Source organism: Thermobia domestica, chromosome 8, assembly GCF_964235325.1.
Source record: "Thermobia domestica chromosome 8, izTheDome1.hap1.1, whole genome shotgun sequence".
NCBI classification, from domain to species: domain Eukaryota; kingdom Metazoa; phylum Arthropoda; class Insecta; order Zygentoma; family Lepismatidae; genus Thermobia; species Thermobia domestica.
In genome coordinates, this window is record NC_137461.1 from 285,391,468 (window position 1) to 285,405,879 (window position 14,412).

Here is a 14,412-nt window from a genome sequence, read left to right on the forward strand (position 1 = left end):
GAATAGCGTTATCTATGATTGTAGTAACTTGCATTTCATTATCTTCTTTCACTGATGAATAATCAAGCAAAAGAAAATGGTAAATTCGTATTATTTTTAGTAAGGTATGCTCTTAACGTGAACAGGAGGAGAGATGGAAGGATTCTTGTATCACCACCCTGTCCTCGAACAACTCCCCTTGTCTTAACCGTCTGTAATAATGCTTATCCTGTACATCTATCTTCTATCATCCATTTTCTATCTTTTCTTTATTATTTGAATAAGAAATACAAAAAATTCGCAATATAGAAATAAGTGCATTGAATTAATCTGCCCGACACCGGAAGATAGACATGACTTCTGGAAGTCCGAAGTCCTGTCATCTCTGAATACCGGGTACGTTACGTTTGCTCTTTCTTACTATTCTATTTATTTCATGATTCGAGTTTTGTTTTCTCCCCCATTATTGACATTATTTCTAGAGATGAAACTTTTTCGTTAATGCGATATGTACGGAACGTTAAAAAGAATGCGTATATGTTTCAGGAAGCCTCAAACTTTTCATTTCAGAGCCATAAATCACGTCTATATTATCGTGAATTTTTGCAAAATTCGGCATTACTTATGATAAATGCGAATTAAAACGAAAAAGTGGATTTTTTGTTAAATATTGCTAATAATAACTAAAATGCTTATTTCAAATATTATTTGACTTAAAAAACGTTGCATTTACGAAAAAGCTCTGCAAGTTATTTGATCCAAAAAATGTTTCATTTCATAAAGGTGTAGACATCAGCAAAACTGAACTGTTGTTTAAATCGTTGACTGTGTTTTGTAGTGAAAATGTTCATGATCTGTTAGTTTCTTACCGTGAATTTAAAAGTAAGGTTATTGAAGTTCTCTAAAGTGAGGATAAGAAAGTTTACATTTTAGCATTGTCAAACAGTTTAAAAGTTGTCCACAGGTCTTTTGCTGTTAGCTCGTTACGTTCAATATGGTTTCCAGTCTCAAGTGTTAATGCCCGAAAGATTCTTTTCCAAATATAATTCTTACTGACAGGAGAACAAACTTAAAAGAAGAATTGCTAATGTCTTGCTGCATGTTATCCTTTAACTAAGGATGAGGTTAGAAGAAGTGTTTAAATTTTTGCATTAATTTCTATATTTCAGTGAATACATTAGCTAGAATGTGCACCTAATCAAGGTATATCCTCATTTTTGTATTAGATATACACCTTACCACCAAAAATATGCTGTTTACATGTTCCATAATTTAGAAAAAAAAAGTGCTACATTTGAAAAAATAAGTGCGAAAATTGTGATAATTAATGCTACAAAATATGAAAATTGTTGCGAAAAAGTTTCGTGTTTACTTATTTCTTATTCTTCATAATTTCTTTTTAATATTTTTTTTTTATTATTTGTTGTGCTTTTATTCTTTTATATTATCTTATATATGACGGAATGCTGAGAAGTCCTTAGCCCAATCAGAAAGGAAATGTACGACAGCGGAGGAAAATTACAATTTATTCCACATATGCACTTCTGACAACGTTTCTGTAATTTCATTAAATAACTGCAAATAAAACTCTTAAGATTGGTCTGAAAAAGAAAAGCTGTTAAGCGGGGTGTATTACCTCTTCGTCACCAGAAAAAAACTCTCTTTTCAGATTTTTTTTTTTTTTTTTTTTTTTAAGGTTTGGGAATAGTCCATAGTCACTAGGAACTAAATCTGGTGAGTAGGGTGCATGGTCAATACATTGAAACTGTAGATCCCTCAGAACATTTAAGAATTTTGTGGGCGGGAGCATGGTCGTGAAGAAAGCACAAATTTTCGAAGCTTGCCTCGCCTTTTCTCCTTCAGAACGGTATGCATTTTGTACAAAAGGCTGCAATAGGAATCTGCAGTAATTGTCTGGCTCATGTGCAGGTGGTCAATTAGTAGCACATTTATTTTTGTCCCAAAACACTAGCAAGCACCTTTCGTGCAGACACTAACTTTACAGAACGAGGAATGGGAGGGGCTAAGAACATATCACCACCCTCTCGTAATTATACATATATAATTGTCTGTTCATTTATTTCTTTTCGTGCCTGCATTTTCCCGACAAACCCAGTTTTATCTTCATTTGTCAAGGCTCCAATATGACACCAATTGGACGCTTCACAGCTGTTTTTTTTTTTTTTTACAATGCTTGTTTTTTTTTCTGTTTGTTAATGTCAAATCCTTCTATAAACTTTATATATATAGAGTTTTTCAGAGAGAGAGGTAGGTTTCCAAGTGTTTGAGTGGGCTGTGTTTGAAATATCATTGTGTGTATAAAAATGAAATTAGCCACGTGGGAAAAATATATAAATACACATTTTATTGGTATTATTTTCTAGGGGTCTGAAGATTGCGCGCCGAAACGTGAGAGTTGGATGATTGAGCTTCCAGACAGCAGAGCACGACATATAGGACTGGGGCCTCGATCGTTTCAAATGAAACCTGCACCAGAGAATAAAGATCGCTCTGTGTGGACAGATACGCCTGCAGACAAAGAGAGAAAAGCCAAGGTAATATATATTTTTTTAATTAACAAAATACATAAATAAAAGGTACATATATGATTTATAAAAATAATGTATTTTTAAAACAAATATACTTCATAATAGTTATACTGTAAAACTTGTGAATAACAGACATCGATGAAATATGATTACTTGTCCGTAAAATGAGAGGGCTTACACAAATTAGGTTCCTTACAGCACATGCAGTTAGAGTAAACACTTAGTTGTAAATATATAGGCTAATATAGACAAGGGTTCTATCCCGTAATAATACATATTGTAAAGTTCTCCCTGTGTAAGGGTAGGTAGAGCTTGGTACAGTAAATTATAGTCTGAAATTGTCTTTTACAACCGGTTTTTATTATAAAAAATTTTTATAAACAGTATTTCACATAAATACTATAATGATGTAACTTTTTAAATATAAGGTAGAGAAAGGTGACCCAAGGACTGAGTAGCCTAAGGCAGAATATCCACAGAGCTTCGAGCAAGTAAGGTGGAATGGATTAGGAATCCTCAATGCTCCGAAGCAAGTAGAAAGGGGGTTAAGAATCACAGAGCTCCAAGCAAGCTAAATGACTGAGATTGGGAATCCCGCAGGGCTTCGAGCAAGCTAGGTGGAATGCATTAGGAATCCTCAATGCTCCGAAGCAAGTAGAAAGGGGGTTAAGAATCACAGAGCTCCAAGCAAGCTAAATGACTGAGATTGGGAATCCCGCAGGGCTTCGAGCAAGCTAGGTGGAATGCATTAGGAATCCTCAATGCTCCGAAGCAAGTAGAAAGGGGGTTAAGAATCACAGAGCTCCAAGCAAACTAAGTGACTGAGGTTGGGAATCCCGACAGAACTTCGAGCAAGCTAAGCGGGAGGAAGGAAGGCCTAGCTTTTCCGAAGCAAACCTATTAGAGTTATAAATATGTCAATAAATACCTTAATCAAAGACAAATATATGTACAGAGTGAACCTGAAAGATGTGCAAAAACTCCAGGAGGTGATTCGTGACATCAAAACAAACGTGAGACAAAAAGTCCTCTTGCATATTGTCGAATTCTACGTCGTGTTAGAGTAACAGGGTTACCAACATGGAATCGAAAATAGAATCGTAACAATTGAAACAGAACAGAAAGATGTCCACATACTTCAGGATATGATTCGTGACATCAAAAGAAGGTAAAAAAAAGTCCTCTTGCATGTTGTCGAATTCCGCGTCGGGTGCGAGTGGCAGGGATGCCAACTTGGAATGCACAGTCTAATCCTGGCAATTGGAACAGAACAGAAAGATGTGCATAAACTATCTCTGTCTGTGCAACTGCCTAATGTACCATTTCGCTGATGTTCATAGCCACATTAAACGAGTTTTGATGTCACGAATTACCTCCCGGAGTTTATACTTATCTTTCAGGTTCACCTTGTATATATATTTGTCTTTGATTAAGGTATTTATTGACATATTTACAGGTCTAATAGGATTTTCTTTCCTCAAACGCTAATCGTGAGTTTGGCATTCTTGAATAACATTTTGATCTGTGTGTGAGTGATGGCTTCATAAAGAATGGGCACATTTTTATGGAAACCCTGTATATGAAATTTCCAAGACATTCCGACAAATTCTAGGGAGAACTTCTAACAAAATCTGAGAGTTCTAGCTTTGAAAAAAAAAGAGTATAAAGTTCTTGGTATTCGAGGACCCGTACGAACCCTGACTAATGAACATAAATTAAATGGTATATTATATTCGTATGTGAGCAATCTAATCAAATATGTTTGTTCGTTCGTACAGATGCAGGGTGAAAAAAGGAAGCCTGATATTTTGGAGAACCGAGCTGTACAGAAACGTGACCAGGAGATGGAGCAAATAGCTAAGAAACACAGTGGGAATCGACAGGAGTCATTGCTTGAAATGCATCAACGGGAAAGGAAGAAACAACTGGTAAAATTACTAATTTGTTGCTGTTTGTATGTGTTGTACTGTTAATTTCCTTTGTTTTGTGAATGAAGTATACAGATTCTTTGTTCTTCTTTTAAACTTGCCACTATAAATCAACGGCCCAGACTAGAAGTACTAAGGGATTAGTTTTGATATGTTTTAGTCTATTTAAAACTATATGTTACCCCACCCCCTAAAAAAATATGCTTTTCAATGTGTCATGGTGCATCCGCAATGACTCGGTATAACAGGTAACACAGCTGTGGGTACGTGACTTGAAAAGGGCGATCTAAGTGAATCTGGTGACTGTTAGCTAGTCTGCAACACTCAAATAATCCCATAATATTAATGTAAAAATATGTATTCGGGTATACCTACTTTGAGTACAAGTGGGCCACAAAGGTAGATATAGCAGCTTGAAACATACGTAGGGCATTTGGGGAAAAGGAAATAAGTGCAAGAACAGCCCAAAAATGATTCAGAAAATTTCATCGGAGCAGGAATCCTTGGAAGATTAATCGTGCACAATGACCACTAACCATCAACGATGATTCATTGAAAACAGCGATTGAAACTGATCCAAGCTGGACTTGGTAGGAACTTGCAAAAAGGTTTCAGATAAACGACAAATTATTCGGTTGAATTTACACCAAACTGGTAAATTGTGAAAGCTGCCCAAAGGGCACTCCATACACTAACAATACACAACAAACTTCAACGTGTTAGCATTTACTCGCGTTCTAACCCATTACAACGTACCCACTTTTCCTTGCATAGACTTTTAATATAATTATGATAAGAAACTGATGTTGCACAGTTTTTAAGGGTTGTATCAGAGGTTGGTTCCAACGAAAACGGTGCATTCTCTCTGCCCTACCTATTGCTCCCAAAACGTGAAGTTGTCCACTATGAGCTGCTATTTAATGATCGAACAATCAATGCGGATGTGTACTGTATCCATCTACATTCTAGCAAGGGCAGCTTGCTCTGATCAACGGAAGAAATATTTTCTATGTTCAGTACAATTCTTGCTCTCAGACGGTGCAGATCAATAAATAAATAATAGCTGGAAACTATTATCCCATCCTCTGTATATTCTCTAGATATCACCACGTTTTCCTCTTCATTGCGAGAAACGGAGGATTCAAAAAGGTGAATGACCAGGAGAACAAAGTGCCTACTCTCTTCGCCTACAAAAACACTTCATTACATCGGAAGGGCATTGAAATGCTTGTTTAGTTGGAAAACTGTAGAACAAATGCGCATGCAATGACCTCCAGTGAATAAATCCACGTTCTTTCAACGTCTTTTATTTATATTTTTCAAATGCGCACGAACTTTTTTTTTTGGGGGGGGGGGGATAGCGTACGTAATTGTAACTATTGATGAATACAGACAACCTTCTCAAGTCTATTTTCATCATTCAGTGAAAGAACCTTAAGGTAATACAGAAAAAGTGACAAAATGCGCGACTCGTTGGGAGTTCGAACCCGGGTCTCCGGCTTACTGTGTCAATGCATTACGTCATCCAGTTCCCAGTACAGCCGCACATTCTATCGTTTTTGAAATCGGTGTTCAGTCATTCAGACCATATGAACTCTACTATAATTTATTTTGTCGTGGATAAACCAGTGTCTACATTATAGAATATCTCTGATGATGAATTGTATATCATGTAGAGGAAACAACCGATTTATATATATATAATACTGATTTCTCTTTAGGTGGATATATATATTGGAACTGCATTGAGTCAGTGTCAAGAAAAGTCCGACTTTTCACGTTAATTATTGCGTTTCCGGTGCCTTTATTGGGGCCATTTTTTTAAAAAAAAAATTTTAAGAACCAATATATAACTTGTGTTTTATAAAGTATTTTCAACTTTTATTTAAAGAAAAAACACTAACGTGAAGAAAATAATTTTGGAATAAGTTTAATATATATATATATTTTTTATTTAAGATGAAATGTTAGTTAACTATCATAAGTTATATTCTTTTTTTTTTTTTTTTTTTTAAGTGAAATTATTTTCTGCATTGTATTTGGGTAAGTTGTATATTTTACTTTCTACGATGTTCTTTTACACGTATTATTTTAGTACAATGTAGTAATCACTTTATTTTTCTGCTCAACATTAGTGCGCTGTAAATTTGTTGGTCGATGATAATTTGACTATCAGTTCCAGTAGGCCCAAGGTTATACTTTAACGATTTTAAAAATGGAACCCGGTTCTCACCGATAATATTTTGTCTTCTTTCCTTTCTCGCTGAGTGGGAAGTAATGATGTTATGCATTGATTTGGTGCACCGAACCCCAAACCATAGTTTGATTCACCTTCAGTATTTGGTTCAAATCCCGGGAAGCATTGTAATTAAGTCTACAATTATTGTAACTTGCGCCCTTCTAATTAAAAGCTTCTGTTAGCGAACTGCGATACAAAGAACTGAACCCAAAACTCTTCTGTGTGCCCTCTTCGTATTAGGATAGATGGGAAAGCAACTTCTGAAGGCTAGAATTCAAACCCAGGAACTTTATTCCGGAACATACAAGTTTGCCCTCCGGTAATGTTACATATTGTACATTGTTTTCTCGATTTTTTTTTCTGTTTTGCTAAGTTCTTTTATATATCTATATAGCAAAGCGTAAAGAGAACTATGTAAAATAATACATTACTTATGTTATTGTTTGATAGATACGTTAAATATGTCTATGTTACTAAATTGTGCTCTCGGGTACATAGTCCAAAACTGAAAAGTTAGATTCAACTATCGCACGCGTTTAAAACATTATTCTACACAAAATTTCAATCCTCTCTCGAATAATCTTGAAGTGCAGGCTTTCAGACAGGTTTGTTTGCACAAAAACTTAGAAGTTTGGATAGAATTGACAGGTCTGCACCGTGAAATACTCGCAGCCCTATTTTTCTGTTTGTAAGTTTTGGAGTGTTATAATAATGTAATAAAAATAGATTCCGGATAGCATCACGCCTGCTTTGATAAAGATTTCAGAGACGATTGAAATATTCTGTAGAATAACGTCTTAAACACGAGCGGCAGTTGGGGTACAAGGTAAGCTTTTGAGAATATGTACAGTCATGTCCAAAATGATTATCGCATATCTAGAAATACGATGATGATGTAGGAATATAATTCGATAACGAATTTGCCCGGTATTTCTTATAATGTTAGTATGTGTATAATCGGCAAAGACATGTATGTGGTAAATTTCATGTCAAAAGAGCAGTAATAAAAACAATAAAACGAAAATAAAACTTTCTTGTTCATTTAGCAACATTTTGTTTTATTCATTCTAATTTTCGTATTTATAATTCTTTTCCTATGAAATTTACCACAAATATACATTTCTCGATTATACACATAGTATTAAAAGTACCCTCCAAAATCATTATTAAATTATATTCCGACAATAAAACAGTTATAGATATGTAACAATCATTTTGGTCATAACTGTACATGCATTTTTTAGGATTTTGTAGAAAGGTTCTTTGTGTAATTGTTATAAAAGTAACTCCTGTCCATGCTAAAAGTTTACTCATTTCTATTTCTGTTTAGTAGTGTGCAACAGTGTTTCCCAATCTATGGTCCGTGGATTATTTTCATTAAACTTCATCTTATTCATGTTGCTCACACTTGGGATAATTGTAAAGTACATTACTTAAATTTTAGTCAATTGAGAACAATATAATACAAAAAGACAAAAGAAGAAATAACAAAATTATCAGCCAAAACTGAGTGATATATGTACGTAAAACACGTTTCAACACGAAGAATTTTAACTATTAATTCGAAAGTAAAACCTGGTCCAACCTATTCATTCGGATTAATAAATTAAACTACTCGCTTTTTCACGTACCTTTGCACCTTTCAAAAACAAACCGCGTAACTCAATTTGTATCACTCCGCGCACGAGTATTCAGTGATTGGTGCAGGAGAAAATGCTTCGTCTGTTTCCCGCAATATTTCTGCTTCTGCACGTGCATGTAATCCTTCACTGGTAACCTTCCTGCCTGCATGACCATCATCAACTATAGCGCGCGCTCTGCGTATTTGTCAGTGGTTGTGGCTGTTTTCTTGTTAAATTTAATATTTTTGTGTAAGATATCAATCCACATGTAGGGATGTGCTTTTAATTGAAACTACAATGTTCTTAGTGTGATTTAAAAATACAATAATTGCTACCTAGATTGAACAAGTGGAATTTCTTGGGGACTATTTTCTTATGGAAGAATAATGGTCATTTGGCTCATTGTCAGTGTTGCTCACTTCTGATTATATTTCGTTTTTTTTTTTTAATCGTAGTCACACTGTTTAGTCAGTTTTAGTTAATTCGACTGCAAATGTCCATTATGCTACCCAAAAAAAAAAAAAAAAAAAAAACAGCCCTTGTACTAAATGTCTATTTAATATATTAAATGCATTATACTTCGGATAATTGGATATAAAAAGTTGTAGGCCTATTATTTTAAAGATAAGTAAGAAAGAAAGATAAAAGCTATTTCACCGATTCGAAGTAGCGTAACGTCTGATGTTAATTCTGTATGTTATAATTAGGGGTAAAAGTGGATCTGAAAAGATAGGGGGACACTAGCAAGCGGCATGACGTCACGCCGTCCCCCCGCCTATCCTTGCCCATTTTAATTTTTTAGGAACTGGGGGACGCCGTACATATTTTTCCAAGGTCGGGGGATGGCGTTCTTCCGCGTTCCCCCACACTTTTACCCCTGGTTATAATTTGCATATCGATTAAAAGAAACGATCGGGTTTAACCCATAACATACCATCTAGGGACCCCAGAGAGTGATATTTGGTGATACTGCTGCAACTATAAGAATCTATTTATTCTCGATTTTTATGTGTGTCCTGCATCCGTTTGGGATATACTATCTATTACATAATTAGATCAACGATGCGTTCGTTAAAAAAAATCCAAAAAATAAAAACATACTTGAAAATGTAAAAGGTCCATTGTTAAACTTGTATTTCAGATTTACGAACACAAAAGTATGAAATTGTACGTAAAACTGAATATTGCTCAAGTAAATATAATATTTGATGTCAACAATGCTCATTTAAATTAGGTAAGCTTTTAGACATAATAATAATAATAATAATAATTTGAGTTGCAATACTATGTTGAGAAATTAAAATAATACTTGGGGTCGCCAGAAGACCCCAGCTTTGTAAACAACGTTGACGAGTTAGGCTTGGTACGGTAAGGTTTAAATGAACATTTAAGAGTCGCAAGAATGATTGTCCGTTCTCAGGAGTAACAAAATATCTGAAAAAATCTTCAAGGGATACTAAAATTGTAATCCATTCAATAAATAAACTCTTTCGCTTTTTTTTTTTTTTTTTTTTTTAATGAACAATTATCTACTTGTTCTCTTGCCTCTACTTGAGAGTTGCGTAGTGATCCGAAACAGTCTTGAAATAGACAGGAGTAAAGAGCATATGTTTTAGTAGATCTGCTAGTCAAGCTAATAAACATAGTAAGACAACAGAGACTAGAGAACATAGTAAGATCCAATAGCTCTGATTCTAATTTTCCATGTTATCCCTTGACGCTATGGGCAGGCTAAATAAAATTTAGTTGTGATAAATTGAATATTTTGAACCATTAATGCGAACTCCCTGATATCAAAGGACAAGGATTTATCGTCAACCACGATTAGCCATGATTTGCAGTTACAGGGAAAATTTAAGAGATTGTTCAGCCCGGCTTCCAGGCATGAACATCCGCAGGACTTTTTCAAGGGGGTAAAATACCGATTCCAGGGGAGGACAAAAGACCGACACACAAACTCAGTCGCGAATACACAATATTTTGATACACGAGGGCACATAATACATCAAGTAAAACAACAGTTATTTACGCGCGTATGCCTTTTAACTAAAGTAAATAATCCATAATACCAGATACTATAATATTTAATATGAATATATTAAGTGTTACAACATTTAAGTAAGCAAATTAGTATGTCTTGACATGCACTTCCAAAAACCTTTTAAAACAAAGGGAGGCAACATCCCCTTTCCCCCTTCCCCATTGCGGGTAGCCATGCTTCCTAGTGTTCTGTGTCTATATTTATATGCTACTTCAAAGATTCAGGAGAGAGAAAGTGCATCTTGGTAATATATCAGAAGTCCATGCCATTTCATTTTCAATCTCCCGCTCTTCGATTCGTTTCTTAACTTGTTAGCTCGAGGTTTGCTATAAACTTTTTAGTCTGTTAGTTGGCAACATTTACACACTGTCGTCTGCATTGTTTACAAGGGCTGCAAAGCTTCGTGAAAAAGCGAATAGGTGCAAGCAGTATGCCGTCCAAAATGAAAACCGTTCTTGACGAGGGAGTAAAAATAGATGATTTTATTGGGTCAGTACTCTTTAACAATCTGTTATGTTCTGCTCTGTGTAATGAAGTGGGAAGTGATCAGGAACACTTATTACTACTCAGAAATTTGTTTGCTGTCTCGAAGTAAAGTTCTGACGCGGTTGTTTGAGCTTCGTGACGAAGTAGGATTGTTCCTCATTAATTCTAATTTCATTTAACATTCAATTTAAAGGATCATCAGCGGACATTCTAATCACATTAACTAATGTTTAAGAACAGACAAATTTAATTTGTTCTGCCTATGTTTTTACTTCTTCCATATAGATCTAAATACTTTCAGCATTGATCCATTTATCTCGTACTCAAAATATTTGGGGGGGACGCGCCTTCCACCAGAGACGCCCGTGGTCTCTAAGACACTTTTGTCACAGTGTTCTCTGTGCAAGGCAAGATACAGACAACCATTTGTGTTGCACCTATTTGGAGAAAAGAAATGTGTACGATTCCTCTCACGTACTGAATAATTTCATTGATTTCAGCGAACAATCTCTTTCTGGTGATGTTGCTGAGAGCATGATTAAAAATATTTGAGATCACTGGCGTCTCAGCTACGCCTGTATTTTCCTCCGAAGAAACAATATGATTGGATCAAAACGCTTTTCTAGATTCGGAATATGGGCTTGTTTCTGTCAAAGAAAAATAACTTGTAAAGCTGTGTTGTGATTCGAAGTTTAAAATGCTGTTTCATTTGTTACCAGAGCACAGTGGTTCAGTGGTAGAGGGCTTACCTCTGGTGCGTGCTGTCCCTGGTTCGATCTCCGGCCAGGTAAGTTTGTGGTGCACATCATCGTGTCCGTAGGTTTACTGGAGGACCCGCTTCCTCCCGCTTTCTCATTCCATCAATTCCTCCATCATCATTCACTTTAATTATTGTCTCTCTTAGCCTAACGGGCATAATTGTTGGACGTTAAACTTAAAATGTTTCAGTTTTTCTTTGTTGCCTGGAGTTTCGGTTCCAGACTAGGGTTATTTATCCGGAAATTCCGAAAAGGACTACAAGATATTTGCCACCATTTACCACTATATATCTGTGCGAGACAACATTTTCTCATCCCGTGCAAATGAAAAATAAATACAGGATCATATTAACGTGGAGCCAGATCTACGTCTGAAGTTATTCAGTTCTGACCCAAACATACGGAAGTTGACGTCTGAAAAACAGCTCATTTAGTGAGTGTAGAATTCATAATATTAGGTCCAACTGGTAGGATTGTATTTCGTAATTTGTAACTTCATTTTTATGATATCTAATTTTTTTTTTAAATCATTTTTCATTTCTTGGAGGCTGCGGAGAATTAACAGTTGCCAAAGGGTCCGCATCATTAGGAAGATTGGGAAACGCTGGTATACAAGGTTTCTCAATAAAATTCCAGGACTGATGCTGGTAATGACAGAAAAATATTTATTATGTAAAATTAACACTATGATCCTCATCTTCTGCAGAATATGTGAAGATTTGGTAAAAAGAACGTTGTGTCGTAAACATCGGTCGTCTAACACACCCTGATTCGTAACATCATGAATTCTTACAAGGAGCAAAGGGCGAACATTAAGTTTTGCTGGAAGTTATGGAAATCAGTAACAGAAACTTACGAAATGATCAGAATTGTTTACCGTGAGAAGGCCCTATTCTTGTGGTCGTGTCAGGGTGTCTACTGATACTGGAAATACTTGAATTATACTGGAATTTAATTTTGATACTGGAATTTTGATCCACATACTGGAAAAATCATGAAACTAGTAATTTGTCAGCAATACTTTTTGTACTTGTTTTAATAGTCTTAGAAACAAATTTGTATCCATTGAGATTGTAAATTTTTCCAAAGCAAGAGTTGTATACATTTTGTAATTAGACATTTAAAGCAATGGGTGGAGTGGAGAGCTGTGAAACCTTTTAAAAATGTTAAGAAATCATTTTATTTTAAAAAGTCAAGTTTTATTAAAAATAAAATATTCTTTTGATGGTAAAACAATTACAAACCTGAAATCTTCAAGAGTGTGATTATTCCTAAAGAACTTTAAAAAAATCATTGTATTAGGTACAGGAATTTTGCTGATAGTTATACTGAATATACTGGGATTTTGAAAATGAAACTCAGTAGACACCCTGCGTGTGTTTGAATGGTACACCCGAATTTTGGTGTCTCTAAAGACCTTTCTGATTACCCTAGATGTGGACTGTCAACCCGTTATCATCTTAATGTTCGCTCTGTGTTCCATGTAAAGGAAACCCCGTAATCTAGTGGTTAGAGAGCTGTACTCATGTCCGCGTGGTCCCGGGTTCGATTTCCGGCCGGTGCCTCCCCAATTTTCGACATCCACCCAGTGTTGTGAGGCAAATTGGGGAGTCGCGTGAATAAAAGACGTGACGCCCACTCGGTCTAGAAAGCTTCCGATACGACGGTTAGCGATAGGGCGACACGTTCATCGCTAGGTTGGATAGTTTCACCATTCGCTAACAGATGGCGTGGAGCGGCTGAGGTCCACAAATCGGGCCGTTATGCCAAGTGATATATTCCATGTAAGAATCCATTACAATGGGACTGAAAGTGTCTTTGATGACCGATGTTTAGATTGAGATAAATGCTTTCTTTACCAAATCTTCATACAATTTGCAAAAGAATATGATAGGATGAAAATCACATAATAGTTTCGGTTATTAGCAGTTACAGAGTGCCAGTATCAGTCCTGGAACTTTGTTGACAAACCTTGTATTTTGCACATACCACATGCATCTTGACTAAGGGTCCAGTACTATTTTACTTATTGTTACGTAGTAACTCCGATTTTTATAGCAGTTAACTCATGTTTATTTCAGAAAAAGGAAGAAAATAAGCCGAAAGAGCGCCGTCCATTTGACCGTGATGTCGATCTGCAAGTGAATCGATTTGACGAAGCCCAGAAACAAGCAGTTATAAAGAAGGCTCGACTCTTAAACGACAGGTTTTCATCAGGAGTTCAGAAATTTCTTTAAAACATTTCTTCTCGTAAACGTATGTTTTTTCAGCACCAAAAATATATGTATGTCGATCTGCAAGTGAATCGATTTGACGAAGCCCAGAAACAAGCAGTTATAAAGAAGGCTCGACTCTTAAACGACAGGTTTTCATCAGGAGTTCAGAAATTTCTTTAAAACATTTCTTCTCGTAAACGTATGTTTTTTCAGCACCAAAAATATATGTATGTGTAAATATTTCGTGTTTTATAATAAAAAGAAGAAAGTAAGTGTAATACTTTCATTGGGTAAGAGTGACATCACATTTGACGATGTAATTGATCAGTACTTTTGCATTTTTGGATATAATTAGAACAAAGAAATTTCAGGATCCATTCTTAAAAGACTTGTGGCGTAATCTTTTTCCATTAATTTAATTTTTAAGTTACTAATAGTAAGTAACTGTAAGGTCAAAATTTGGGCTTTGTAACGATCTACAAGGGCCATTCACTAAAAAAAACGGAATTTTAAAAAATAATCTATTACGAGAATGGAATACAACACTTATTTATTTTTCAACGTAATTCCCCTCAAGTTCTATGCACTTCTGCC

At 35.5% G+C, this 14,412-nt stretch overlaps 1 protein-coding gene across 1 annotated transcript in view; it reads left to right on the forward strand.

Annotated features, from left to right (window-relative positions):
- Positions 1-14,090, forward strand: part of LOC145693663 (uncharacterized) — a 37,561-nt gene extending 23,471 nt beyond the window's left edge. Inside the window, exons 3-5 of the mRNA XM_081769892.1 lie at positions 2,364-2,534; positions 4,307-4,456; positions 13,684-14,090. Of these exons, the coding sequence (XP_081626018.1) occupies positions 2,364-2,534; positions 4,307-4,456; positions 13,684-13,839 (477 nt within the window). The 3' untranslated portion in view covers positions 13,840-14,090. The remainder of the gene's footprint in view (positions 1-2,363; positions 2,535-4,306; positions 4,457-13,683) is intronic.
- Positions 14,091-14,412: the final 322 nt, after the last annotated feature.